Consider the following 27207-nt stretch of genomic DNA (forward strand, 5'->3'; position numbering starts at 1 on the left):
ATATATATATATATACATATTTTACCTTTACGATCTTATTTTAATCAAATTATCGAAAGATTTTCTCTTTTAAAGTATCCATATATAAGTGAAAAAAAATTGAACTTCTATGTGATTAACTTCTCGTTAATCATCATAATTTTATCTAATTCTTGAATGGTCAAATTCAAACAATTTTAGATTTTCTAAAATAATTCTTCTAACACTTTCCTGAAGACTTTTGCAATGAAAAAAGTGAAAATTGCTCTAAAAATTCTCGACACAATTACAACATTGATAATTACCCATAGAAGATATTTGAAAAAGAGTGTTAGCTAGATGGTTCATTCTCTCATGATGTATTTGAAGGACATTGATATCGATAGAGGCATATAATGTAGTTACTCAACCAAATTAACGTGGAAATGACTAAAATGAGCATGTATAAATTGACATAATGATAGTGTTATCAAAATTGAAGTTAAATGTTTGATTCTCTCACTTTACATATCGTAAAAAAAAGGAATAAACATAAAAATGATCAAAATCAAAATTTAAACTAAAAGTACCATAATAAACCCTTTTAAAAACAACACTAATATTTAAATTCTAGAAAATTAAGAACAAAAAAAATTGAATAAAAATATATAAACCCAAAATATATATATTTATTATAAACTTTTTCTTCCGGAGGAATTATCAAAAATAGCAAAATTGACAAAATGTATGAAACATATAACAAAATTTCAGATTCTATCAATAATAGACATTAATAAACACTTATATGCTTCTATCGATGACATTGATAAATAGTAATAAAAGTTTATTAATTTCAATTATTGATATAATTCAAAATTTTGCTAGAGCATGTAAATATTTTAATTTATTTTCCTAACCGAGCATAATATATCATACTTAGAAAAGGCATGAAACAAGATTTTTGCTAGGAAATTTTACTCAAGAAAATTACAATGATAAAATATATACCTAAAATATTCCCATTATAATGCAAATTTTGAAAGCAAAGCTGTTGGTGATCTGATGCGAGAAAGTTCAGTGGTTAAGCGTAAACCCGCAAGCTGATTGGTGGGGTTGGTACACGTCAGCATCAGATGAGGTTGGTAAAAAAGAAAAAGCAGTGAAAGGACCAAATTGTCCACCCAATCGCTTGATCAGGTTGCCTGTCATGTTTCTGTACGTCACCGCCCAGTGACGTCTTAACTATTTACCAATCTCTTCAAGAACTAAAACATTGGCTACTCATTCTAATCTACTACGCCTTAAGATTTTTAATCCTTTTTAAATAGATTTTGTTCCTATTAACTTAACCAAAAAACAAAATATATAAACTAGGGATAAGATGTTGGTCCAAAAGAATTAAAGAGAAATAACACAAAAGAATTAGTAACCCAGTTCGATGCTTAACACCTACATCTGGAGTTATGTCCGAATAAGAAGAATGTTCACTGGAGTAAATGAAAAGGATTACAAGTGTCAACTAATCTTTCTTCACTAGAATACAAAATAAACTTCACCAACGACCACAAACCTTATTAAGCAAAAACCTAATTAACTACTAAAATAATACAATTAACAAACCATAATGTCAGGATTCTTTGACTAATATAAAAGGAATTAGTTCTAACAAGGAGAGAAAATAAAAGAGTAATTTTTTTACGGCGAATTTAAACAACACATAATATATAACATAGTAAAAGCCTTTAGCGCCCCCGTCTTCTTTAACTAGATAAAAGGAAAAATCTGTGTTGTATAAGTAAAGATAACTATCCAAAAGTAAAATCGTAAAGACGTGTCCAAAATGACAATATGGGTGCAGCTTTTAAGATGGGCAAAGAAGAAATGAATAGGATTTTAAATTGTAGCTATTTCCTAGCTTGAATATTAGCTCATATCGGTAATATTTCTTTAAAATATGGCGTTAGCCTAATGGATAAAATGAGAGAATTCTTTATAATCAATCTATAAAATGTTACTGTCAATGAAAAGTGACAAATACATAGGAGGACACCCTATATACAAGGCATTAATACAAAAATGAGGGTAGGAATTACCTAAACTATCTTAATCCTACCTCCATCAAATAACTAGGCTAAAATTTTCACAACCAAACAAAATCATAATTATCTCACTATACATGCATGTATGCATATGTGGGTATGTATACACATGTCATTAGGTAGGAAGAATGCCTAGCTTTCAAGGAATCAGAGTTGGCTTCCAAAGAGAGTTAACATGTGAAACCAATTGGAACCAACAGTAATTTAGAAGCAACAGCATACTCAACTCTTTGGTTTGTTGTTAACTGACCTGTTCACTCACAAGTCCATGTTTTTGCTTCTCAAATTCAATTAAAGTTCAAATATTCTTCCATAGCTTCAATCAAATATCTCTTGGCTTTCTATTATGCTGTGTTGGCTGTAAAACAGAATTGGACAAGTTAGTAACTTAGTAATGAGAAGAATTAGGTAAAAACCAAATGAGAATAAAATATGTACAAACACAAGTACACCAAATTGATACACAAATAGTAACTAGTAAGAGCCTTACTGGTCATCTTTTGTAACACGATAATATTTCTCTGCATGCTGTCTCTGACCAATTAGCTGAGCGAAACGCTCGTCATGTGTAATTACTATGAGCTGAAAGTTCTCCTGCCCTTTCCTGTCCTCCATGATTCTGCAGAAAAAGATGGAATCGTGCCTAACTTATGTTCGGTTGCACATGTGATTTTTGTTCGGCTCAATTATAGGGTCCAATTTCTCAACACTCATTGCTTTTATTAGGTTGGAACTTAAAATCAAAATGAAATAAAATGAATGTATAATTATATCGATACCTTAGAAGAGCTGCAGCAAGACTTTCAGCATTTGGACCATCTAGATTAGTGGTTGGCTCATCTAGAGCGAGTATTCCGCAATTGAGGCAGAACGTTTCAGCCAATGCCAATCGAATTATAAGAGAAGCAAGAACCTGTAATTACAATATTATTAATAACTTTTCAGGGCAAATATTAAGCAGGGGACTTGAATTGAAGACCTTTTGACCAGCGCTGCACCTTCCTCTCATTTCGAGTTCTGCATCTCCAGTCTGCATGAGAACCTGAACAGTATACACCACTAATATTGAATATATTGTAAAAAGATATACTAGCAAAGAATGTTTTGCAAATACACTTGATCTTAGCCAAAAGATATCAGAATGGTATCGAAAGTTGTCCTAATAGACAGCTAACTGACCTTGTAGCTATATGAACGAGTTCCTGCACCCTCAGAATCTGAATGAATACTTATGTAGTCTATATCCTGTCCCCGGTATGTTTGTTGCCACAACTCCCTTATAATTTTATTTATTTCCTCCATTTTCATGGTGTGGAAGCGCATAAGTGCTCTGAAATGAAGTCACGAGAGATAAATAAAAATAAAGAAAATAACAGAACTCAAATTAATATATCATGGGAAAAAAAATATGCATGAATGTTAATCTCTTCTGCAAACTCCAGCATATTATGATTTATGGCAAATTAGAAGTGGTAAATATAATAGTGATATCTATGGGTTTCTATTGCCAAACTTTTTTTGCAGTAACAGGCCTGAATATAGTTTTCGCTTTCCTAAAACTCAGCTTACAACTTGCACAAATCGCTGCAGCAGAGAGAATCAGAAGGGTTGGGGAGCTCAGAAAATGTGAGAATAATTTGAGCAGTTACTTTGATGAGAGAAAATGGTTATTCCTTAACCTCCTATTAGTAAAGATGATGCAACAATATAGAAACTGTCATTATCTTTTTCTAAATGCCTCCAACTCCGCACTTGTTGATTAATAAAGAATGATTATAGGAAAATGGTACTTCATCGTCAGTTAAAAGATGTGATAATAACGAGGAAGGCTAGCGAGAAACTTGTTGCCAATAAAATATACACACACCGATAGGTAAAAGAAATCAAAAGTATAACTCACTTGTCAAGGGCATTGTAATATCTATCCAAATCCTTGTTTGCCATCTCAGTTGTCTGTCATTAAATCTTAAGTTTATTAGCAGAACCAAATTAGAAAAGATGAACCTATTAGCAGCAGCAGCAAAAAAAAAAAAAAAAAACAAACCTTAAGCTGGATCAGCTGATCAAAATACCGCTTGTCAATGTCCTTATATTGCACATGTTTTAAATCAATTTTATTTTTTGAAATATTGCTTTGATAGACAGACATCGTCCCATGGAACCTGTTTAGCTGGTACAAGATTTATACACAAACCCATTCAGAAAAACATATATGTATATACCCTGGATGTCATCTACCTCAAATAGAAAATAGACTAAAAAATGCCAAAACCAACAAGGTTTACAATTCAAATTGAATTTTTGACAATTTACAAGATTGACTTACATAAATATCAATATTGTACTGGAAACTTTATACAGTGTTAGAACAAAATTTTAGCTTCAGTGATACAAAACTACCCGATAAATTGACTGTCTTTGATGGGCAAATACATCCTTTTAGCTCAACCGAAGTAACACTTCCTAGCCCAAAGTTAGTGTCTGCTTTTTTTTTTTTTAATGTAGTTCATAAAATTAGTTCAATCTTATTCTTCATTTACTCAACTCATGAAGTATATGGTATTGCCATTATACCCCTCACCTCACAATTTCAGATAGTCTCCACATTGATCAGTTCAAAAGAATTATCCCTTGACAATTAACATGTATTATCTATATATTAATTGGATGCACACACTAGATGGAAAAGAAAAATAAGATTTCATATTTGTAGGCAGAAGAATAGAAAAACCTCAGACAATAGCCTCTCTCTTTCCTGAGACAGTTTTCCTATTTCAGCCTCAACAGCTGAAACCCCTCCGATCTTTAAAATTTGCTCTTCCAATGATTCAATATCACGGGCAAGCTCATCAACTTCAGCCTTTGTTTTCCGGTAGTTCAAGTTATCCTCAATGTTCCTTCTTAATTGATCTTGATTCCGCATCAAGTCCTTGCTTTTGTTTAATTCAGCCAATATTTCCTGCTTCCTACTGTCACAACCTTGAAGTTGAGATTCAGCCTGTGCCTTCTTTTCCTGCAGTTCTTTCAGCCTCTCACCTTTCTTTAAATCAAGATACCTGTAAGGTGAAACCAAACATCAGCTTTGAAGGCACGAAAGAACATTTAAGATCACTATAAAACTCAATGGACATACTCTTTAATCTTAGATGTTGTTCTAAGAAGTGTCTCAACTTCCTGCTGAAATTTCCTCTTTTTATCACCCAGCTCCTCATATTCACGATTAAGCTTATCTTTTAGTTCATTATAGTCATTAAGTAATTTATCTTTCTCCTTTGACAAAGGGATAAGGGCTTCTGCCAAATGCTGCAAGCACAGGAAAGATCATCATAACAAGATTAGAAATGCTGGAAAGTTAAAATTGGACCAGATTAAAACATAGAAAGAATGAAAAGGACTATGATCTTCAATCAGAAGCTTTCAGAATAATCACAGTCCATAACCGTGACATGTTATTTGCATTGATATTTCAAGTGCCTCTGTTCTACAACTTGACATAGTCCTACCATTCGCCCATGGCATGTTAGAGTGTTACATAAAACTAACTCACCTTTGCATTTTCCTGTTTAAGTTTATATTTTATTTTTAAATATAACGAGAAGCATGAGAACGTATGTGCATGTAATGTTCTGAAGGTGTAAGCCTAGTTTGGAAATATTAGGATTATTAGTATAATTACTAGTAGGGGCATAATAGTAAAGAGCTAGTAAGTTTGTTAGGGCTTTTAGTTATAAATAAATAGAGAGAGTGGGGTTGGGAGCAAGACGTGGATCGTTTTGAAGGAATTTCCATGATGGGAATTAGGAAGAGAAATATCCCTCTTGGAAGGATAGGTTATATTAACTTCTTTGACCATTGCAATATAATTCAATCTTTTAGTGTTCCTTGTTGTTCTTGAGTTTTCTTCTTAGGTGGTAAGTGTTAACCTAATAGAATGGGGTTTCCCTTTGAAGCCTGATCTGGAAAAAGCTTATGACAGGATCGATAGGCCTATATTGATGTCATTATCAAGCTCAAAAGGTTTGGCTGAAGAGGGAGGCGGTGGATGAAGAATTGTTTATTTAATACTACATTTTTTAAGGGTTTTTTTCTTTTCTTTTCTTTTTCTTTTTTCTTTTTTTTGGTGAAAGAATACTAGCTTCTCCAATTTAATTAATGGGCATCTGAGAAGTAAATTTTTTGCTAATAGAAGGATTAGACAAGGGGATCCGATTTCTCCATTCTTGTTTACTATCATTGGGGACGATCTCAGCAGTGCTATTCGCTGTTGCTAAGAGAAACAAGTGCTCCAAGGGTTCTGAGTGGGCAGCAAGCAGATAATGCTCAGCCACTTACAGTCTGCAGATGACACTTCAATATTTTACCTCGCATTTATTGGACAAATTTTTTGCAATATATTATACAAGTGAACTCCACAATTTCTTTTGCCTTCGAAATTTGTTTTTCTTATTCATATTTTTCATTGTTTTCTACCAAGAAAATATAGTTACCTTTTCATCAAGATCAACTTGACCTTTTTCCTCAGTCAGACGGTCCAACTCTTCTTCAGCCTTCCTAACATCACGCAAAGTATTAGCTGCTTTCACTTTTTCCTCTCTCAGAGTGTGCCACCTTATCTGAATGTTGGCCAAATCATTTTCCATGTATCTTTGTTCATCCCTTAGCTTCTCTAGTTCATTGTGTAAACCATCTCTGTTTCCAAAAAATACAATATGTTATTCTTTGGATATATAGAAGAGAAACGGGCTAAAAAAGAGAGTGCTTTAACTTTAAGGGTGAACAATATTGGAAGTGACGCTGGAAAGGCAGAGTGGAAACGTGAAAACTTCACGTACTCTTAACTAGAATAATGTAAAGTATGGCTTAAAGATATATATATATATAATCAAGTTAATTACTTGGTGTTTTGCAATGTATTCAACTCTGACTGAATTTCTTCCAATGTTTTCACACCTTTCCCTCGAAAATCAAGCTTGTAGACCAAGTCGTCAACTTGCTTTTGCCAAGTTTGAATTTCTTGGTAAAGCCTGTCGGCAGTGTCAATAGGTTGCACCAAGTTCTCAACTGAGTCCCGATCGGCCTTGACTTGCGCTAAGACACCCACCACCTACAGGGAAAAAGAGACATCATGCTACTTGTAAATATCTTAAATAAGAAAAAGACATCCTTTTTCAGTATTCACGTTGAAAAGAAAAGGAGTAAACTACACTTTTTCTCCCAATTTATTGGGAAAAAGTCAGTTTTTTAGCCATTTTTTGTAGGCCGTACATCCTTCCCAATGAGAAATTCTTTTCAACTTCATTGTTCCTTTTTTTTTTTTAACTTCATCAGACATCTCCACAAAGGATTCTAGTCATGTACTACCACACTGCTGGAGAATAAAATTAATATTTTGCTGGTGCTGTGGACTTTAGTAGCTTATCTTTTAGACTATTTGATATCCATGAAACTAAACTATGTACACAAGAAAAAAAAAAACTTTCAGTGGCTTAAAAATGAATGTGTAGTGTACAAGAAACAGCTATGTCTGAATCTATCTCTTGGCAAGAAAATCAACACTAGTTCAATTTGAGGGAGGAATTTGTCTGTTATTCCATAAAAGTCTATTCAACCGAATTGAAAGAAGACTTTGTCCCAACCCACGTGGGAACCTTCCAAAAAAAGAAAAAAAAAACAAAGAAAAGATCTTAATGAAATTTTGTTTCCTCTAAGAAAAGAAATTAATCCTACAACAAAAATCTTAATCAAATTTTCTTTCCTCTAAAATGGAAATTAATTCAATTCTACAACAAAGATCTCCTTCAACCGAAAATCCTTCTTAGTAGGAGGCTTTCCTAGACAAAAGCAAGCTTTTGCCCATCTAAAAGACCAGGGCATAGCAGGAGAAATAGGTATGTTCGTTAACCTGGACTCGGAACTCTTTCATAAAATCAAGTCTTGACACTTGAAAGATGAACAGAATAATTAGTTAAATGAATGTCTTGTGGTTCCATTTCTTGTATTCTTCCTTAGCCGAAAGAAGAAGAAGAGACAGGACATAAATTGTGTTACGGTAATTACATCATCAAGGGCCTGTGACTTCTCATCTAGCTCTTCGTTAAGTTGATGAAGTTCTTTCTCTGCATTAGGAATTGTTTCATTGCTAAGTTTGACATATTCTTCAAAAACCATGCGGAGCTTATCCAGTTGCTGAAAATGGGAATCAGCGCTTGAAGACTCCACTGCAAGCACTTTCATATGCTCAGCAGAACTTGCAGCCTTCACTCTTTGCTGAAATTAGAAAAGAACAACCAAAAACCAAGAATTAACTAAATTTCCATAGATGAGCCCGCAGAGTTAAAGCAGCATCCAAGTGAGGAACTTTCTTCTACTAGATACAATTCTCATTTAAGAAAAATATAGCAGAATGAATCATAAAATTTCAGGAAAAGAAAGCTATAACAGCATCAGGTGGAAAAAAAGAATTGAGGATTGAATGACACAGCATTCAACCTTTTTAACAAATTCATCTTCTTCTTCTGCTGTGAAGGGGCGCTCACAACAAGGGCAAACATGATGGGCACGGGCAACTCTTTCAAATGGATCAAACATTTGACGCATACCATCTGCAATATTGTACTTGCTGCAGATAATGCACAGAAAACCTTGTCAATTATCATTGGAAAGAGAATGGATCAATAGAAATTAAAATGTCAAAATGGTAGCATCATGAACTCTAAGGCCACAACTGTAACCTTTTTTGCACATCTTTTTTCTCCTTAGCCCCTTCCAGGGCCTTGAGATACAAATCTACACTAAAGGAGTGTGGATCCAAGAACTGGAGTTTGGATTCAACAAATCTCTTTCTTGCTGCATCAAAACAAATGATGAAAAACAAAATTTGCAATCAAACAATCTTATATAGATAAAAGTGGTAGTGTTCAATGAGATTGAGAAAGCGGGGTAAAGCTAAAAGCAACACGAAAACTTGCTGAAAATTCCAGTGCATTAGAACTATAAATTTAAAAACTATCTTACGAGAGTCTTTTCCTTCAAATATTAGGCACTTGGACTTTCTTTGTCGGGTTATTTTGAAGTGTTGCTTAAATATACATGGTAATCCAAATAAGAAACTTAAAATGATTAATCATTTTTTCCCTAATTCTCCCTACATCAACAAGAAACATATTGAAACTAACATAATAAGAAAACAACCTTAAAATAAGAATGATGTAAAAGAAAAGTAGAAAAACCATTCTTGTAACAATAATTCAATAACAAACATCTAAAAGAGAAAATTTAAGAAACGTATAATTCCTAAAATACTGGCAAGAAGAAAAACTCACACTCCATTTCTTTTTGGTATCTGGAAAGGTTATGATTAACTTCCTGTATTTTCATCTGCAACATATTCACATCCTTCTCAGCTTCACGAGATTTAGAATTTAGGTCATCATACTCCATGCCAACAGCCCTGAGATAAGAGAGAAGAAAATTACGCCAGGTCATGCCTGTTGCAAAGAATATAAAGCTCATCACATTGAAACATCCCAACAAGACCAATCCTTTTTATGATAACATAATCCCCCAAGACTAAAGACTGAATTGGTGTCTAAAATCCTCCTGAGACTGAATTTGTGAAACATACCAATTCAAGGAGCTAAAGAAAAGAACAAAGGGGAATGCAACCAAGTCAACATCGGACTCAAAAATGATGGATAATCACAAGTAAAAATATTAGATTCTTGAGACCTAAGGCATTTGGCCAATGCTTTGATGCACAACCTGACTATTATACCCAGAAGGATATTATGTGTTTGCAAAAGAGAATTAAATGTGTGTGTGTGTGTGTGTGACATATCTATGTAAGATTAAGAACATGATTTCTTCCAAGGATAACACAACAAAACAATTGAAACATTACAGCATGGCAACTCCCTCCACGAGCTGCAAACAATTTGTAAAGAAAACCATTATCTTATGCATTCCAAGCAAATACATTGTGAAAAGAAAACCATTATCTTAAAATGCATTCCAAGCAAATATGAAGACATAAGATGTAGTTGGATAGATATAAATTGAACAAATTTCATGTCTTGTGTGATTCTTAATAATAGATGCGGCCTATGTTGCTCCACTTGTTCTTTATTTGACAGGTTTATTAAAGAGCTCTCTTGTAACACCAGTTCATCGGTTGAGGTAAAGAAAATATAAGTCGACAAATATGGTATATGAGCATTGGTCCCAGCAAGCATTCAACCATAGAATTATTCTTCAAATAGATAGCAGAAAGGTATTGAGGCTCGAACTAGAAGAACCTGAGTGCTTGAGTGATTTCTTTTTTCAAATCCTTCTCTGGAGGAAATCTCCCCTTCAGCACTCCTCTAATTTTGTCCTTGTACTCGTCAATTCTGAAGAAACAAGTATGGAGGAAAGCAAAAAAAAAAAAAAAAACATAAATATCTGCAATTGAAGCTGACAAAACTTATTTATGCAGAAACTCCAACGGGTCTATAAAAAGTGATATCACTGGCCTATAACAGTTTGACAATTAGGCAATGTATGAGACTTACAGAATCCCACAAAATTAGTCCAAGATTAGAATTTTTAAACTCAACTTGGTTACGTCCTCACACCTTCACCATTTTGTTTTACCCTTGGTTAGAAGCTAACATGCCATGAAACATAGGCCAGAAAGAGATACTTCACTTACATCTTACGGTGCTTCTTTTTATGACTATCTAACTCCGCTTTCTTGAGAGCAAGTTTTACTCTGTCCTCAGAGTCACCAGCCATTACGTCCTTCTCTCTGTTAACAGCCTTAATTTTCTGCTCAATGCCATATAGATCACTTTGCTTTTGACGTATTGTTGATTCAAATTCTCTTTCAGCAAGCTGGTTTGTCTTTCTCTCAACCTCAATTTGCTGCAATAACCAAGAGATGATGTCCATATGCATCATCTCCGTTGCATCCAAAAAAAAATTGCAACTCCAATTTTTAAAAAACCTGAACTTGGACAACCACTACCTACCATGTTTTTTTCTCTTTCATCAATGTGAGAAAGATCAACATGAGAAATTTGAAGTTCAAAAGAATCGCGCTCGCTTTCCTTCTCTTCAATTCTTTTCACGATTCCTCTCTGCATAAGATCAATTAATAGAATAAACAACATACAGTCAGAAACTTTTTTTTCTTTTTTTAAGATCCAACATCATTTCAGACTTACTTTAATGTCCGCTTTAGCATGTTTTTGGGCATCAATATTTTTCCAACGATCATTTGCATCCATGTAGCAATCCCATGCTGTCTTAAGTTCAACATCATTTGAAAGCTGCAATTCCATCTCCCTTAGTGTATTGGTTCTCAAGAAAATATTTTGAATAAAAAAAATCAAATGCAAACAGATTCTATACTAAATAATTCCTCAACTTAGATAATATACAGTCAAATGAAAGCAAGAAAGTTACCCTTTTATCTTGCATATCCTTGTCAAGGTCTACTAGTCTTAATTTTATTCTATTGGTTAGGTTGGATGCAACTTCGTCACTGAAAGGAGTATTTGGTACAGAACCAAGATTATGTCTTGCAAAAAGTTCTTCAATAGTAGAATCACGTTCATTCTTCAATGACATGTGCACCTGGAGTTGAAAGTTTAAACAGTACCAGATATTGGTTCCAGAAGTAACGAGGCATCAACTGCTACATTTGAAGGCAATGTATACAACCCATTCTTTTTGGCAGTAAAAAGCAGGCACAAAATTGTTAAATTTTGGGCAAAGATGACTGACCTCAGCTTCTGTTTGAAGCTTACTGATCTCCCATATATGTTCATTAATTGTCTGCTTAAGAAAGGAACTTTTTGTCTCCATGTCATTCATCTCCCTCTCCAACTTGCTTACCTTAGACTCCAAAATAGCAATTCTTTCTTCAAACTTGGTTTTCCATTCCTTCAGTTCTTCATCAGTGTCTACAAAATGGAGAGAAGCCAATGAGAAAGAAAGCTCAAAGCCCCACAAAAAAGAAAAATCATCAGACTGAAAATTATAGTGATAAAGAAAAAAATTGTGATGACCTCACTAGACAAAGGAAAGAAAATTTAAATCAGTGAAATACAGACAACAAAAGTTCCAGAAGATAGCACCCCCTAAATCCTCATGGGAATTGGTTTTTCTTTTACCCTTTTCCTAAATAGAAAAAGAAAATGAAAGCAGCAAAAGGATATAAACCTTTTGCAATTGAAAGAATCACAAAAGGTTTTGCGCTTAAATTAATAAGAGCAAAGAAAACCACTATAATGCTTTAAATATCAAATCCAAACAATGAAACAAACAACTTCAACCACGCTTAAAAATTGTTAATGATTGGATATATTGTTGCATTGACTAATTGGTTTTTCCATGTAACCTAACTGAAGGATGCTAGCCTGCCCAGTTCTTTACCTAGTTCCTACTACTTATCAAGAAATTCCAAGCTATTTATTCTGTTCCAACTAGAACTGACCTTCATTCTCCTCAGCGAGAGCAGCATACTGCTTCTGCTGCTCCTTATATAGAGTGCTTCTTTCGGCAGTCTTGGTAGATATTTGATCTTGTAGTTTCCGCACATCTTTCAGGAGTGTTTCAGCATGATGAATTTTGGCATCGACGTCTTGAATGTTCTTCTCCAATTCTTGCATCTGACCTTTTACAGATTCTGTTTTTTCCTGATCCTGAGAAATGCTTTCCCTGAGCTGTAATAGCGAGAGAATATGTCAGCAAGACAACTCCTTCACCAAAGCCTAAAAGACATCTAACATCAAATAAAAACTTGAAGGTAGAATCACAAGACCATGAAAGAACGGGATGAAGATGCAGTTAATGGTTGTGTGCCACTGAATGGAGGACCAAGAGAAAATGTAAGACCCAAGTTGAATAGTTAAGTTAATTTCAGTAATTCCTTTAGGTCAACCACATTTGCCCGGGAACAACGTGACAATCTTTACAAAGGAGAAATTACTCAAGCTAATACAATCTGGTTGCCAGTTCCTTTTGATGTAGGAGGGAGAAACTAAGAATTCTTGTTCCACCACATATGCTTGGTTTAAAAATTGGTCATATTGAACTCTCTTCACCAAAAGGGATCATAGACCTTGAATATCTTTTAAAAGTTACTAACCACAGCGAAGTAAAACTAAGAATTATTGTTCCATCATGCTTTGAGCATCCCAGACAGTTGGAACTACCTCCACCCGGAAGGAAAATGCAAGCCAAGATGATATAGAATGTGAAATCAGTTATCAGTACATGCATGGAAAACATGAACAAGAACCTTATATGCTGCATCTTTTAAAGTTTGAAGATTCTCCAACTTTAGTTTGTAAGTCTTTATTTCATGAGCCTGATCCTTGTGAAGCTTCTTTATGACTTCCAATGCCTTTGTATATCTGTACATTAATATGCTCAAAAATTAAGATGTGAACTCACATCATCAATCACCGTTCACCCAAGCATGGAAGAATATGTGGGAATCAAAGCCCAGAGAACAAGAATGTGAACAATGCTTTCAAATACATTGACAAAACAAATTTCCTAAAGGTGATATAGACAATCTTCGTTACGACTTATGAGGCTAGAGTGAAAGTCAACGGATTCTCTAAGAACAGAAAAAGTAAAAGTATTTATGCATGAAAATGAAATAGATGACGGGGATAACTTTTCATGAATATTTTTAATTTATACGGTAGGAGAGAGATAGAAGATATCGAAAATATATACTTAACTTGAATAAAAGCTTTCATTTATTCTGACCAATGACCCAACTTCATTTGAAGACATAAATTAGCCATATTATTTATTATGTCGAGATAAGTCATCAAACGACATTGAATTCATCCTAACATGGAAACAGTACCTTGTAGCAGAGAAGATATCATCAAATTTCTTCTTCAGAGTTGAAGGATCTTGCAATGGCCAATTAGCTTCATCTTGGTGAACAAATATCACATTTTCCAGAACAGCCTTTGACACACCCATTAATGCAGGAATCTCTCTATCCATGTCAGCACATCTATAGCTGAGACAAACTTTCTGCAATTTTACAACAGTACAAACATCGATAACTGAAACTAAGGATGTCAAAAATTTAAACCAATAGCAAAAGGCTCAAATCACCATATCCCCTTGCCACTACTCCATCAACAAGTATGCATGGTCAACCGTACAAACAACAGTCACTGCATCATTTAATTTACGTACCCCTCATTTAAAAGCAAACAAAAGTACTGACGACATATACAATCTGAGAATTTTACACGTCAACTCATCAGGAAAAGGATGCCACGATTCTATGACAAGAAAACATGAAAGTTTTGTAAGGAAGCATGCAGTCTGTCTGTAAGAGAGGGGAAAATGACAATTACCATGAATTGGTTACCTGAAAGTCAGCCGTCAGGAATGACAGATTCCCTTTATCTAAAGTACTGACCACTTTTTAAAATGAAAAGTTGACACCAGAAGATTGTATAACAATACTAAAAAATCAAGGACACTCTCTCAATGTCAATTAAAAAACCAGGAGGTGAACAGTGCCACATTTTTTGTGTATGTTCTTTTAATAAATCCATTTTGGCATCTAATCAAAATCAACTGATCTTTCCCCCAACTAATTTTGTTGAACTCTTAGATTTCCTTCCTTCAATTTGGTCAATCACTTATTTTCTCCCTCACATAATTTGAAACATCAAGTTCAGCCACCTTACTCCAAATTTCCTCTCCCCACTCTCTTTGTTTGCCTGTTTCCTCTTTAGATCCATGTTACTCAATTTATTTTTAAGTTATAACATAAAATTGCATGTAATTGTTTGAACTCCCTCCAAACGTTCTTAATCCGTGTGACTGATGAGTTAAAAGCACTAACGTAAAAAATGTAAATAATAATATGCAGCACCTCTCCGGTATGTGGATTTATCGTCTGGAGCACGCTTTCTATTGCTTTATATTCCATTTTGGATGCCTTCTGAGTAAGTTGGAATGACCTTATGCAAACCACGTCCTTACCTGCCGCTGTCTTAAACCGAAGCTTGATTTGTCCCTTTGTCTCTGTCTCTCCTGCAACCTACACAATCGTCCAAGAAAACCCTTGTCTATTTAATGAAGAAACAGCCTGAGCTCATATTTGATAACCCCTCACCCATTGTCCAAAACCAATATCAGGTTGACATTACCAAATCAAAAGAACTGAAAAATAACAGAAAGTGCAAAAACAGACGGACCTTAGGGTCGTGAATGAAGCTGTGGCCGGACCTGGCATTGGGAGGCAACTCGCCAGTACAAGAGAGCTTCAAGCATTCAATTATGGTCTTCAAGAAAGAACAAGTCACCACCATTAAGACGAAACAAATGTTCCCATATGTTCGAGTAATGTAAATCAGAGACTAAATATCAAAAAGAAATGGGGGCCGAGAAGAAATTACAGTTTTCCCAGCACCGTTAGGGCCAACGATCAGCGTCAATGGCTTGAAGAAGGTAATGACGTTCCTATTTTCGGGGTCGAAACTCCGAATGCCTTTAATCAACATCTTGTCCACTGTGCTCATCTTTCCAACTTTCACTACTATCCGAAAATTCTTTTCAAAATACAGAGTACAACGCAAAGTTTCACCGGTAAAAGAGTTCTAAACTCTCACTCTGAGAACCAACACGGGCTCAAACTCAGTTCGGTATTTAGAATGCTGGCAATGAAGAAAGCTTCAGAAGAAGCTAGCGGACTTCACTTCATCATCATTCGTAGAGTATCAGTTCATCGCCTCGTCGCCTCATGGTCATGGCTTGGCTAGCTTTGCTGGTACGATACCAACAGAGAGTCTCGCCGGAGTTTTTTCAACGATGAGCAGTGGCGGCAATCGGCATGGTCTTATTTTGTTATGGGCCTGGATTTGGGCTGGACATCCATTTAGGGTTTTGGGCCTGCTTATTTGGTCTAAGCAAAATTTTGTAAAAGGGTAATTTTGTAAAATTGTAGGTCAAAATTGCTTAAGTTTTGAAAAATGGAGCAAAAATCAAACTAGAGGCCTTCCATTTGGGTCACCGCAGTAGTGCGAAAGAGAATCAAATTTCCCTCCGTCATGAAAACTTCGGTTAAATTGAACTGCTAATGGAATTTCCGGGCAGTAGCAACAGTGGCCATTCTTCGACGGAGCTCTCTGCGTGCTCCTCATCTTTTCCGTCGTGGTCGTTCTCCTCATCGGAGTTTGATCAGCCGTTTACAGAGCAACAACTCCAGGCAATCGAGGCCATTGAAGCTGCTTATCAATCCACCAGTGCCAAAAAACGACGACCAAATTCCACACTCGACGAAAACGGGGTCTCATGCGTTTCTCCCAACACCGGCCGTCGACTGCCTCGTTCCATTTTTTCTCAGCAGTCTCCACATTTTTCTCCCCTGTCATCCTGTCGAGGTATTTTGTTATAAAATGTATTGTAGCAGATGCGGGGAATTTGGGGAACCATGGCTTGTGGTTTTCGAACTATCTTTTGGGGATCTAGGGTTTTTAATTCTGTGCTGAAATTGGAACTACGGGTATGTCTGTTCTGTTTTGGGTTTTAGTAAACTCGAAGATGAGGTTTCCTGCATTGAGTTATGGTGGCCGAATTATTTACAGTAGAACTGTAAGTGAGGTCGATAGAGCGTCCAGGGAGCTAGCGAAGAAAATCAACTCCACGAGGAAAGGAATGGAGCAAATTACTATTGGGTTCGACATCGAGTGGAGACCGTCATTTAAAAGAGGTCAGCAGTTGATTTGATTGAACAAACTTGCACGGGAATTTTGAAGTTTCATCCACTACTAGAAAATGCAAATGCTTCTTTCTGTTTCTTGTTACACATTCCTCTCATCTGTTGCTATTTCGCCAAACAATTGATTCGATTACGGTTTTCTTTATTCAAAAGTATTTTAGTTCTGTTTCTCGTAGGAACCAAATCTGTAGTGTCTTCAAGGAACCAGAAATATTATTTGGATTTCCTTCTCAATGTGATGATTCTTGGTTCATTGAACTTTTCTTTTTGTTAAAAGTTTCCCCTCAAGAAATTTATGCTTGACAACAGAACAAATGCATGAAAATGTTCATTTCGCCATCAATTAACTTCGATCTTGCACAACCTTATTTGATAAGATTGAAATTGTTGCTGGCTCTTATGATCTGCTAGAAGTTATTCTTGGAGAGAGCCATGAGGATAGCTCAAGTGGTCGAAACATATATATTTAACCAAAAAGTTAAAGGTTTGAATCTCCTAGCTCCCACATATTGCCGATCTAAAAGCAAAAGAAAAAGAGAAAGAAAGTGAGTCATTGTTTCTTTCTTGCGGTATTTGCTGATTGTTTAATGAAATTACGTCTGAGAATTAGACCGTGATTCTTGATTTCCCCAGTTCTTTGTGACTATGTTGCTTTATCTGGTTTTTGTGGTTAAACTCAAATCTTTGGTTGGCTGGTGGCTGGTAACTCAACAGAACTTAAGCTATTTACTCCGTTCATTCTTACAACCTGTTTAATTGGTCATGGCTTCCGCAAAACCTGTTGATCAAAACTAGAATTTCTACTTCTTTGACTCTTCTGAGATGAATTTATATGCAGGTGTTCCACCCGGAAAAGCAGCAGTTATGCAACTGTGCCTGGAAAATTCTGAATGCCATGTGATGCATATCATTCATTCGGGAATACCTCAAAGTTTGCAGGCTCTTCTAGAGGATGACACACTCAACAAGGTTTGAAACATCATTATAGTTGCTTCTATAAGTTTATTTTCATATATTACTTAGAAGTTTTAAGCCATTTTAAATCAACCATGTTGAATAAACTTCAGGCTGGAGTTGGGATTGCCAGTGATGCTTCAAAAGTTTTTAAAGATTATAACGTGTCTATGAAACAATTGGACGAAATTTCGGATCTAGCTAATCAAAAGCTTGCTGGAGTTCCCAAAAAATGGGGTCTTCGGGCTCTAACTGAGACGCTTATATCTAAAGAGGTACTTTACTACTACTTTTGTTTGTATGAGTTAAGCTGTTTGAATTGAAATATTTCTTAAATGTAATGAAGTAAAAAGTTTCGGAAATGTGTTGGAATTCTTTTTGAAGTACTTAAAAAAGAGTTTTTAAATTTTGAAAAATGAAGTAAACAGAGATTTTTTTTCTTTTTGTTTTTTTTTTTTTTGGATTTTGAAAAAGAATCCAAATGTTTCTTCAAAGAAAGTGAAACCAGGTAATAAAATTGAGACAAAACAAGTTTAAATTTAAAAAATCAAGTCATGGTTAACAGAGATGTAAATTTTCTGCTTGAACAATTTTCAAACATTCCAACCCTTGTACTAGTTACTTCTTAGATGCTGAAAAACAATTTTAATTTTTGAAACTTTTGTAATTCTCTCTTCTTCATCCATAACTCCCAATACCATACTCTTATATTCATATTAATGAAGTAAATGTTCATGGAGATCCTATGCTCAGAGATATTTACAATTTGCAAATCAAAGTTTCATCTTTACAATTGAACATTGTAGCTTCGAAAGCCCGACAGAATCAGACTTGGGAACTGGGAGGTGGCTGTGTTGTCAAAGGAGCAGCTGCACTATGCTGCCACAGACGCATTTGCTTCTTGGTATTTACACGAGGTATTATCAAATGACCCTTTTTTTCTCTTTTTATAGTAATTAATTCAGAATTTCATCAAATCTTCATAATCAAAAAAGATGTTTGAAATTACCTTTTCAATTACTTAAAAACTATTGTTCATTCCAAGAGTTCTTTATCATTATAACAATCTTAACCTCAGATCTTAAAAGGATTTCCACATGTTGAAAAAGTAGCAGATTCAGAGCCAATAGCGTGATGTTGTTGCTGTTACAATAACACCCAATGCACGCCTTGAGATTGAAAGCTCAATTCGCAGTTAAGTTATCCAATTGTTCTATTTAATATTTTTGTTGAAAATGTTTCTTGGCTTAAGAAACTAAAATGATCTATTTAATCTTAAGTTGCCATGTTATTTCTACTTTATGTTGCATTGTGTATTGCTAATTTTAGTATGAAATTAATGTCTAATAGGTCCTTGAAATTTTAGTTTTGTTGCATTAGGTCCTTGACTTTTTCGTTTTTTAAAATTCATCGACCCAGTTGACATTTAATTTAAAGGTCTTATTAAACATAAAATTTAATTTATAGTTACGTTTTTCTAACTTTTGAATATATTAGAAACTTATCCACCCTAAGTTTTAAAGGTTTGAGCCTATACTTATAATTTTATTTTATTTTTTATTGAAAAAAAACATGGATGGTACTTTAAATTGTTCGATGGGAAGTGAAAACTTGTGAGGTAATGTTTAAAGATTTAAGAAATGCATACAAAGATTAACATAAGTTCCCAAATTGAATTAATTACAAAAGAAATAAGAATTTTTTACTCTTGAACCCATGATGCATGAAGAAGTTTAACATAGGTGAAGCTATTGAAAGCAATAAATACGAAAATGAGGTTTATGTAGAAATTCAAGTACCGAGAGAAAAACCCTAAACCATTTGAATTTTTAATTTGTGCTTTCTCACGTCTTTTTGCTAAGCGTTTAAATTCTTAGTCATTTTTTTAAAACAAAAATCAAAATCTAGATGAAACTTAGTTATCAAATAAGTTGGCAGGAAATTTTGATGGTTGCATGTCAGTTAAACGTTCGAAATTGTTGTCTAAGCTTTTCTATCAAAGGATCAATCACAAAAAGCATTGGAAGAATCTTAATCTAAAAGGACAGAAATGAGAAATTTATAAAAGAGAACGCCAAAGTTTCTTATTAAAGAAGCAATGCAAAATAGATATTCCCAAACTTTCAACCAAAGAGGACTTAGATTAACTCTAAAAAAAAGTAAGAGAATCTTAATTCTCTAGGTTCTTGATTAAACAATTTTTTTATAAATCTATTTTGATGAATCACTTTTTAATTTATTCTAATTTAGCTTTTTTTATTAAGATGTGCTAGTGATTCAGTGTTTTTTTCTTTTTTTTTTTTTTTTTTTTTTTTTACTTTTATTGTTAAGATTAAACAAAATCAGATACCATTTAAATCATATGAAAAATTTGTTAGATATATTATATTAACTTAAAAATATCATAATTGATACTAATCGTTCATTATACAAAATGCGTTGATGCATGGATTTTTTTAAAGCCTATTTCTAAAAGTTTATGGACTAAAATGATATAGTTTGAAACTTTAGAGATGCGATATACATACATTAAAAACTTTGGATACAAATAGATTGGAGTATGAAACTTTAGAATTTAACATACATATTCTTCAAAAAGTGTAAATGAAAAAATAATCCTTCCTCGTAGTTCTTTTCCAACATAGAAGGTAGAATGAGAAAGAATTGTCAAAAAAAAAAAAAGAAAAACATAAACCTTCTATCTAAATGTAATGAATTTTATATTATAAAATTGCATTAGATCAAAAAAAATTTAAAAAGAATCGTTAATAACCTTTTTCTTTTTTTATATCGTAAATATGACAAATAGCTAAATTATCAAAAGAATATCTATTTCTATATTTATCATTTTTATAATTTAAAAGATGCAGTGACCTGCATTATCTTATTTTTGCTATTTTTATCAAAGGTTCCTTTTATAATTTATTATAGTGAAATTTTTATTATTTTGAAAACCCGAGAAAATGGATTCAATGTTATAATTTAATGGGAATCAACAAAAGAAAAAAAGAGAGAGAGAAAAACGATGAAGGAGAAGGTGACACGTGGAAGAGAAAGAGGGAATGTAGAGAGGGGGGATGCCACATGTAAAAGCTGCAAAGACAGAATCCATGTGCGCTTTCCCTCCCAAGGCAGGTGGTTTTCCAGTAATCCTTTATTTTCTTTTCTCACCCGCCATCTCCACCGCGTGTTCTCCACCCCCCAACAATCCTTTTCTATTTCATTTTCATGTTTTATCCAAAATATATGCTTACAACTCACCCTTAGATCCCTAATCACCAACATTAACTTTTTTACTTTTACTTTTACTTTAAATTATCCATATCTTCTTCCTTTCTTTTCATTTTCCCAAATAAATCTTTTAAATTGTCATTTAAGTATTATTGGGTTTTTTCAAAAATAATAAAAATACAAATTATTTAGATAAAAAAAACTACTAAAGAACACCGACTTGAATTTTGAGGTAAAACGTAAAGTGTAAATAGTTTGACCATTTTCTTTTTTTTTTATAATTTTTTTTTAAGGTATGTTTTCTTTTGAAGTTTTGAAAAGATATGAAAACTTGGGTTTTAGCTAAAACCAGCTTTATTACAAATCTATTCATCCGACCAATATCATTGAGATTTAGTTATATGACCATTTTAATGAGGTACGATGATAATACTTTATGTTTTTAGTTGTTGTAAATAGTGAATAAATAAATTTGCGTATTATTGTAAATTTTATACACCATATAATGAAAGATTCACTCTACAACACTAAAAATCAAGGGACGAAACAAGGAGAGCAAATGGAATCATATACTTTAATTGATACTTCTCAATTGTCGATACCAATGGTATGGATATCTACTCAATTAGTAACTAAACACTTTAAATATTTGACCAAGTATACTTGTACGAACAAACTTTAAAATGTCAGATTCTTGTGGATTAAGAACACTCTAAAATGTCAAATTAAAAGAGTATATTCAATATAAAGAGAGAGAAAAAACAATATCATTTTAATAGTTAAAAGTTTGTTTAATTTTAATTTACATGTTTTCAATAAATATTAGATTTAATTTTAATATTAGTTTATGACTCTTTGTTATCTATGTCACTTTTGTTATAAATTTTAAAAGTATAATAATGGATGAAACTTATTATTATCAAGGAATCAATTTTTGGTAAAAATTAAATGACTGAAATATTATTTTACTAAAAACACACAAATATATAATTGGTAGGGCTAGGATCGTGACAAGTGGATGGCGGAGATGGAGAGTGGAAGAGCTTGAGCACACACCAATGGGGGCGTCATCGTCAGGAAATAGACATACTTTAACACTCCCATTTCTTCGTTTTTCTTCGCTCAGAATTTACCACTCATCAAATTTTCTCTCGCGATTCGTCCCAACGCCATTTATTCTCCTTCTTCTCCACTCTCTATCACTGTTTCCATGATCCCATCTCCTCCATTTCTCTCCTTTTCAACGTCAATTAGTGAGCTATACAACTCCCAATCAGTCTCCATCTCTAAAACAGAGGAAATTTTTTAAAACCCTCTCAAAAGTTTTGGACTTGCGAGGAGATTGAAGTGATTGTCGATGTTCATATTGCGAAAAAATTCTTATACCTTGTTCCTCAATTGGGAGTGAAGTTGTTGAATGTTGTATTATCTATTGAAATGCTCGTTTTGTTGAGACAAGGGATTTCAATCCATGATCATCGTCGCATTCTCCTTCTGCCCTTTTCAATTCTACGTGTGTTTTTGCCTGAATTCGACAAAAAAACCCATTGATGTTGGGTTTATTGATTCGATTCTATCTAATTGCAGCTTCACTCATTGTTGAAGCATTCGATTCTGTTTGTTCCCTTTTTTACTTATTTGGGATTTTGAATCGTTTGAGTGTTTGCTTCGGAGTGGGGTTTGAATCAGCGAGATCCGGGTTTACTTGGAATTGGTCTCGAGGATTTGGCATTGCCGAGTTTTAAGTTCCACTTCAATCCACTGGATACTCATACCTGTTGGCAGTGATTCATAATTTGAGGAAATAGATCTGTGGAACATAAAGCTTCTGTTGTTATTTGCTTTTGATCTTCAGAAGGGGATGATTTTTGCAATGAATTCTGGATTCAAGGAGGATTTTCTGGTTCTTGATTGGCTTAGAGCACTTCATAGAAGACTGGGTTATAGTGGTCGTCTTTTCATACTGAAGAAACCTTTTGGGTTGACATAATTTTTCCTTTTTTTTGCAAAATTTCATGCCAAGAAGCTTAGGTTTCATTAGTTTGACTGAGTTGTAGTTAGTTTGGGATTGTCTATTCAAATTTCTTCTGTGCAAAAGGCTATTGAGTAAGTTTGTAGAACGAATTTGAGGAAATATCATTTACTGAATGGGAGAATTTCTGGTTGCTCAGAAACTATTAAAGCTCTAGAAGAATTATAGATGTTGAAAACAAGTACTACATGGGGCAGTGGAGGGAACAAACTAGCTTCATTCCCAACAAGAAAAAGTGAAATAATTCAAGAATTCAAAAGCGGATTTTGTTCTTGGTCGGCACAATGTCGCGATGCTTTCCATTTCCACCACCTGGATACGAAAAGAAAGCTAGGATAGAGGATCTAGACCCATTGAAAAAGGTTGAGCAAACTTCCCTTCAGATCATACAAAGCATGATTGTGTAGGCCTCATCATAGGCATAATGAAGAGAAAAAAGAATTTGGTTCTACATGCTTGCTAATTGATTTGAAGCATTTATTCTGATTTATGTAATAAACTGTTTGAATTGAATCTCATGAGAGCTTTATTACTTGCTCTTTTCTAGCATGTGCTAATCATGAATCATAAGACTGAAAGTGACTGTTCTTACATATTCTGCTGTGGCCTGTGTTTATACTGGTTTGCTATTAGGTTATTTCTTGATTTTTTTTTGTATATATGGTATGAGTGCATAGATTCCACATGGCGATTTTTCTAGTCAAAGTTAGCAAAACATCTTCTTGTCAGTCTGTGGGATCTCATTAAAAGTTTTCACTTCCCAACTTTTGTTTTGCTTACCAATTATCATCCATTCATGAAAATAAGACATTAAAGGTTTTCAGTTTTGTATGTAGTTTTCTCTTATGCTCATTGATTTATTCTTTTGAAAAAAAGGATAAGCATAAAAAGAAGAGGAAAAAGGAGAATAGGGATCACAAAGAAAAGAAAAAGAGCAGGAGCAGACATAAAAGGGACAAGGAGAAAGATAGAGTTAAAGATAAAGCTAGAACCTTAGATGAGTCAAAACTTCCAGATAAAATCCAATGTCACAATCGACAGTTCCTCTTTCAGAAAGATCTCGAAGACAAGGATAACTGCAGGCTAACCGAGAAGAAATATGCTGGACAGTCGGCTGGTTATAGTGAAGGAAAGTTTAGTTATGGTAGCCATCTGCCCGAGAAATTTAGTGTCTCCGAAATTGCGCTCGAGTTACCTAAGAGGAATAAGGACGAGGATGTTGATAGTGGATTTAGGAACCTTTTGGGGGAGAAGTTGTCTACTTGTCTTCCAGAGAGAAATGACTGGATGGATAAGACAATGGCTAAGGTCACTCAAAACTTCATCGAAGGGAAGACGAAGAACAAGAATAAGGACAGTCGTGAAGCAAAATATGGAGATCTAGGAATACGGGAGGAGTCAAAGTTCAGCAAAAGGGGGACTATTCAGCCTACGGTTAAAGATGGAGTGGATTCGGTGGAGAAGAATGCTGATGCTAGAACTGAAGAGAAGAAGTGGAAAGGAGATGGGAAGGATGAAAAAAGCAAGGAGAAACGGAAAGACAAAGATAAGGAAGGGAAAGGTAAGGAAGGGAAAGGTAAGGATAAAGAAAGAGATAAAAAGAAGAAAAAGAAGGAGAAGATTGAACAGAAGTTTGGAAACCTAGAAAAATCAAAAGAAAGATACGAAGGCGACGTTACCAGTCCTGATTCAATAATAACATCACAACTTCTCAGGGACAGCCACGGATCTGTTGCTAGTATGGGAAGCCTCATGAAGAGGAAGGAATTTGAGATCAATGGAATCTTTGGTGAGTTGAATCTTGATGCTGATTATATTGCCTATTTGTCCTCTTGAAACTAAGCAGGTTAAGGAAGGGCAGCTTCTCCTTATTCCAACTGCACTTTTCTTGAGATTACTTGAAGTTTTGTTACTATTTATTATTGGCATGAAAAAACTGTAGTTTTTGTCAAGGATGGCACTGTTTTATTACCTCACTGTTAAATTTGCTTACATTTTCAACAGCCAAGGATCATATGTCCAGTAACTCTACAAAGTTCACTTCTTCTTCTGATCTGCCTAGAGTAAAGCACAAGATGTTAAAATCTTGCCAATCTTCTGCACCAACTGCTTCAAATTGGCAGGTAAAAGCCAATATTTTTGGTTAAAGAACACTAATCAAACGACTTTACTGAAACTCTCCCAGCTCTTTCATCTGCTAACCAAGTTGATCCGAATTGTCAAAGGTACAGTCAAAGCCACCACATCCAGATTTAGAGTGTTTAAGCCAGGTGTATTTAGTTCCCAAAATGGAGGAATGGTCAGATTTTTGTGACCAAGATTGGCTGTATAGTAGCAGTGCTTCCAAATTGAAGAAGCTGAATGCACACAGGTTCGAGATGGAGACAACAACACCATATGTATGGGCAGAGGCAATGCAGATTGACTCGATTGATATCTGCGCTTTACCGTATGTTGTTCCATATTGAAAGCGATAAACGTCGTCTTAGCTGCATCGACAACTCTAACAAACAGCCCGGAGATGGTTTTTCAATTGTTCTGCAGCATTCCTTCATTTTCACTCAGTTGTAGAGGTCTAACATGATTGGTATTTGCTCTGTGATCGATGTTGTCACATGAACTCGCTGCTGGCTCGGCGAGCTGGGATTTGGACGATCTTTTCACCGGTTAACACTCAACATCCCTAATTCATTTATGTAGCCAAGTAAAATGCAAGTTCATGAGAGATTGCTCAGTAGGCAAAGATGCATAAGCTTATTATGTAATTTCCCCTTTCATTTTAAAAGGGAAGTTAGATGTGTAGAACATAACTCTTGATAGATTTATAAGATATAGAAATATATAGAATTTAGTCATATTTATTTATTTATTTATTTATTTATGTTTTCTAAACACACATAAAGAATAAGAATCATATGGAAATTTGTTTAAATTATAATCTGTTTATGTTATTATTTACAACTAACACAACATAGATGTTTTTTAAATTCAATTCCATCGTTAATTCTTAGATTCAAACTAGTAGAATTACATTTACTCAAAAAATTGTTTAGTTTATACGTCTATTCATGTGAATGGTATTATAAATGATTTCACCTATGTCTAGATTTTCATATGTTGGTCGCTTTGCAAATTTTCAATTTATTTTAATAATTTAATAATTTTCATTTCATTTTATTTTATTTTAATAATTATATGTTACCTCTAATTTAATAATCGATGGCAACAAAACTAGGTTTAATTAAAATTTATTTATTATATATTACATATAAAAATTAAAAAAAAAACTACAAAAAAAATAGAACATTTTAACAAAATATCTACTCTTTATAGAAAGAATAAAGTGTAACACATTTTATCTTTTAGTACTTTTGTTCTATGTAGTATAAATAGTCTGTCAATTTTTGTTATTTTTAAAGAAACTTCATATAAAATTTAAAATTAAACATTATCTCTTAATTTTAAATTCAAACTTAAACATTCTACTATTTGTAAGTTTTTTTCCAACTTTTTCTTTTTAAATATCAATTACAATTGAAGATTTGGTCTAGTAAATAAGAATAATAAGTTGGAAGTTAATATATTGGAATTAGAAAATTTTGTCGTGATCATTCAAATAAATAGTAGTATTTTAAATACTAATACGTGAAAAGAAAATATCATTCTATAAGACGAGTTCTAAAATATCTTATACTAGATTGGCTCAGGGGCATCTCTCTTTAACTCCATACTATAGGAAAGCCATAACTATACCCATTTGTGCATCATTAACAATAGTAGAAAAAAGGATGACCCAATTTATTAAAGAAAAACTATATTAGTAATAATAATTATTTAAAACCCGACAATATTTTTTTTCTTAATTCAATAATTTCATGAGATTCAATCTTCTCACCTCTAAGGATAGAAAGTCATGCTAATTATCATAGTACAAATTTGTAGTTTTTTTTAAAAAAGTTAAAATATAAATTTTTAAATATTTGATTTTTTTTCATTTTTAAAAATTAAGTCTATTTTTCCTATTCTTTTTATTATCTTTTTCTTTTGAAGTAATGATTTTGACCTCTTAACTAAATTTTGTTGAGGACTCTTTTGTTCACTCCACTAATATTATCCAAATTTTACTCTTTGTGTCTCAATATTTAATCTTTAAAATACTTAAAATATTTTTACCTGAAACGTTT

General features: G+C 33.7%; 3 protein-coding genes across 9 annotated transcripts; 2 read left to right on the top strand and 1 right to left on the bottom strand.

The window, feature by feature from the left end:
* Nucleotides 1-1407: 1407 nt before the first annotated feature.
* LOC103483462 (DNA repair protein RAD50) lies at nt 1408-15906 on the bottom strand. Of its 4 annotated transcripts, XR_536578.3 has the most exons (28): nt 15485-15906; nt 15284-15370; nt 14959-15126; nt 13924-14099; nt 13342-13456; nt 12535-12763; nt 11823-12001; nt 11502-11672; nt 11261-11365; nt 11066-11173; nt 10747-10958; nt 10352-10444; nt 9380-9507; nt 8789-8903; nt 8547-8676; nt 8115-8324; nt 6953-7161; nt 6545-6746; nt 5191-5360; nt 4789-5113; nt 4102-4227; nt 3958-4010; nt 3237-3387; nt 3037-3099; nt 2837-2970; nt 2548-2676; nt 2308-2415; nt 1408-1722 (listed from the first exon to the last, which is right to left on the bottom strand). XR_536578.3 is itself a non-coding variant. In XM_008440100.2 (27 exons), the coding sequence occupies exons 1-27, from the start codon at nt 15605-15607 to the stop codon at nt 2376-2378; spliced, it is 3951 nt and encodes a 1316-aa protein (XP_008438322.1). In that variant the 5' UTR covers nt 15608-15906; the 3' UTR covers nt 1928-2375. The 4 variants fall into 4 exon arrangements, 3 of the variants coding, with proteins under 3 accessions (XP_008438322.1, XP_050941953.1, XP_050941954.1); XM_008440100.2 differs by lacking the exon at nt 1408-1722 and having other exon boundaries at nt 1928-2415; XM_051085996.1 differs by lacking the exons at nt 1408-1722; nt 15284-15370; nt 15485-15906 and adding an exon at nt 14268-14356 and having other exon boundaries at nt 1928-2415; nt 14959-15092.
* Nucleotides 15907-16065: 159 nt separating this feature from the next.
* On the top strand, nt 16066-23611 carry LOC103483463 (3'-5' exonuclease-like). Of its 3 annotated transcripts, XR_007821604.1 has the most exons (7): nt 16066-16468; nt 16618-16797; nt 17645-17775; nt 17874-18035; nt 18567-18677; nt 18839-18954; nt 21989-23611. XR_007821604.1 is itself a non-coding variant. In XM_008440101.3 (6 exons), exons 1-6 carry the CDS (start codon nt 16165-16167, stop codon nt 18893-18895), a joined length of 945 nt encoding a protein of 314 aa, XP_008438323.1. In that variant the 5' UTR covers nt 16066-16164; the 3' UTR covers nt 18896-19062. The 3 variants fall into 3 exon arrangements, 2 of the variants coding, with proteins under 2 accessions (XP_008438323.1, XP_050941955.1); XM_008440101.3 differs by lacking the exon at nt 21989-23611 and having other exon boundaries at nt 18839-19062; XM_051085998.1 differs by lacking the exon at nt 21989-23611 and having other exon boundaries at nt 18876-19062.
* On the top strand, nt 23238-25878 carry LOC103483464 (uncharacterized). 2 transcript variants are annotated; one of them, XM_008440102.3, is made up of 4 exons: nt 23238-23385; nt 23900-24812; nt 25028-25146; nt 25249-25878. In XM_008440102.3, the coding sequence occupies exons 1-4, from the start codon at nt 23308-23310 to the stop codon at nt 25489-25491; spliced, it is 1353 nt and encodes a 450-aa protein (XP_008438324.1). In that variant the 5' UTR covers nt 23238-23307; the 3' UTR covers nt 25492-25878. The 2 variants fall into 2 exon arrangements, with proteins under 2 accessions (XP_008438324.1, XP_008438325.1); XM_008440103.3 differs by having other exon boundaries at nt 25255-25878.
* Nucleotides 25879-27207: the final 1329 nt, after the last annotated feature.

This window comes from Cucumis melo, chromosome 6 (assembly GCF_025177605.1).
Source record: "Cucumis melo cultivar AY chromosome 6, USDA_Cmelo_AY_1.0, whole genome shotgun sequence".
NCBI lineage: Eukaryota > Viridiplantae > Streptophyta > Magnoliopsida > Cucurbitales > Cucurbitaceae > Cucumis > Cucumis melo.

Excerpts from the sequence above, each read along its gene's own strand:
- LOC103483462 (XM_008440100.2), bottom strand. The coding sequence starts at position 15,607 with ATGAGCACAGTGGACAAGATGTTGATTAAAGGCATTCGGAGTTTCGAC. Across the intron at positions 9,508-10,351 it reads GAAATCACTCAAGCACTCAG|GGCTGTTGGCATGGAGTATG; the intron begins GTTCTTCTAGTT and ends CTCTTATCTCAG. Across the intron at positions 8,325-8,546 it reads AAGATGAATTTGTTAAAAAG|CAAAGAGTGAAGGCTGCAAG; the intron begins GTTGAATGCTGT and ends TTCTAATTTCAG.
- LOC103483464 (XM_008440102.3), top strand. The coding sequence starts at position 23,308 with ATGTCGCGATGCTTTCCATTTCCACCACCTGGATACGAAAAGAAAGCT. Across the intron at positions 23,386-23,899 it reads ATCTAGACCCATTGAAAAAG|GATAAGCATAAAAAGAAGAG; the intron begins GTTGAGCAAACT and ends TTTGAAAAAAAG. Across the intron at positions 25,147-25,248 it reads CAACTGCTTCAAATTGGCAG|GTACAGTCAAAGCCACCACA; the intron begins GTAAAAGCCAAT and ends GAATTGTCAAAG.
- LOC103483463 (XM_008440101.3), top strand. The coding sequence starts at position 16,165 with ATGGAATTTCCGGGCAGTAGCAACAGTGGCCATTCTTCGACGGAGCTC. Across the intron at positions 17,776-17,873 it reads AGGATGACACACTCAACAAG|GCTGGAGTTGGGATTGCCAG; the intron begins GTTTGAAACATC and ends AATAAACTTCAG. Across the intron at positions 18,036-18,566 it reads AGACGCTTATATCTAAAGAG|CTTCGAAAGCCCGACAGAAT; the intron begins GTACTTTACTAC and ends TGAACATTGTAG.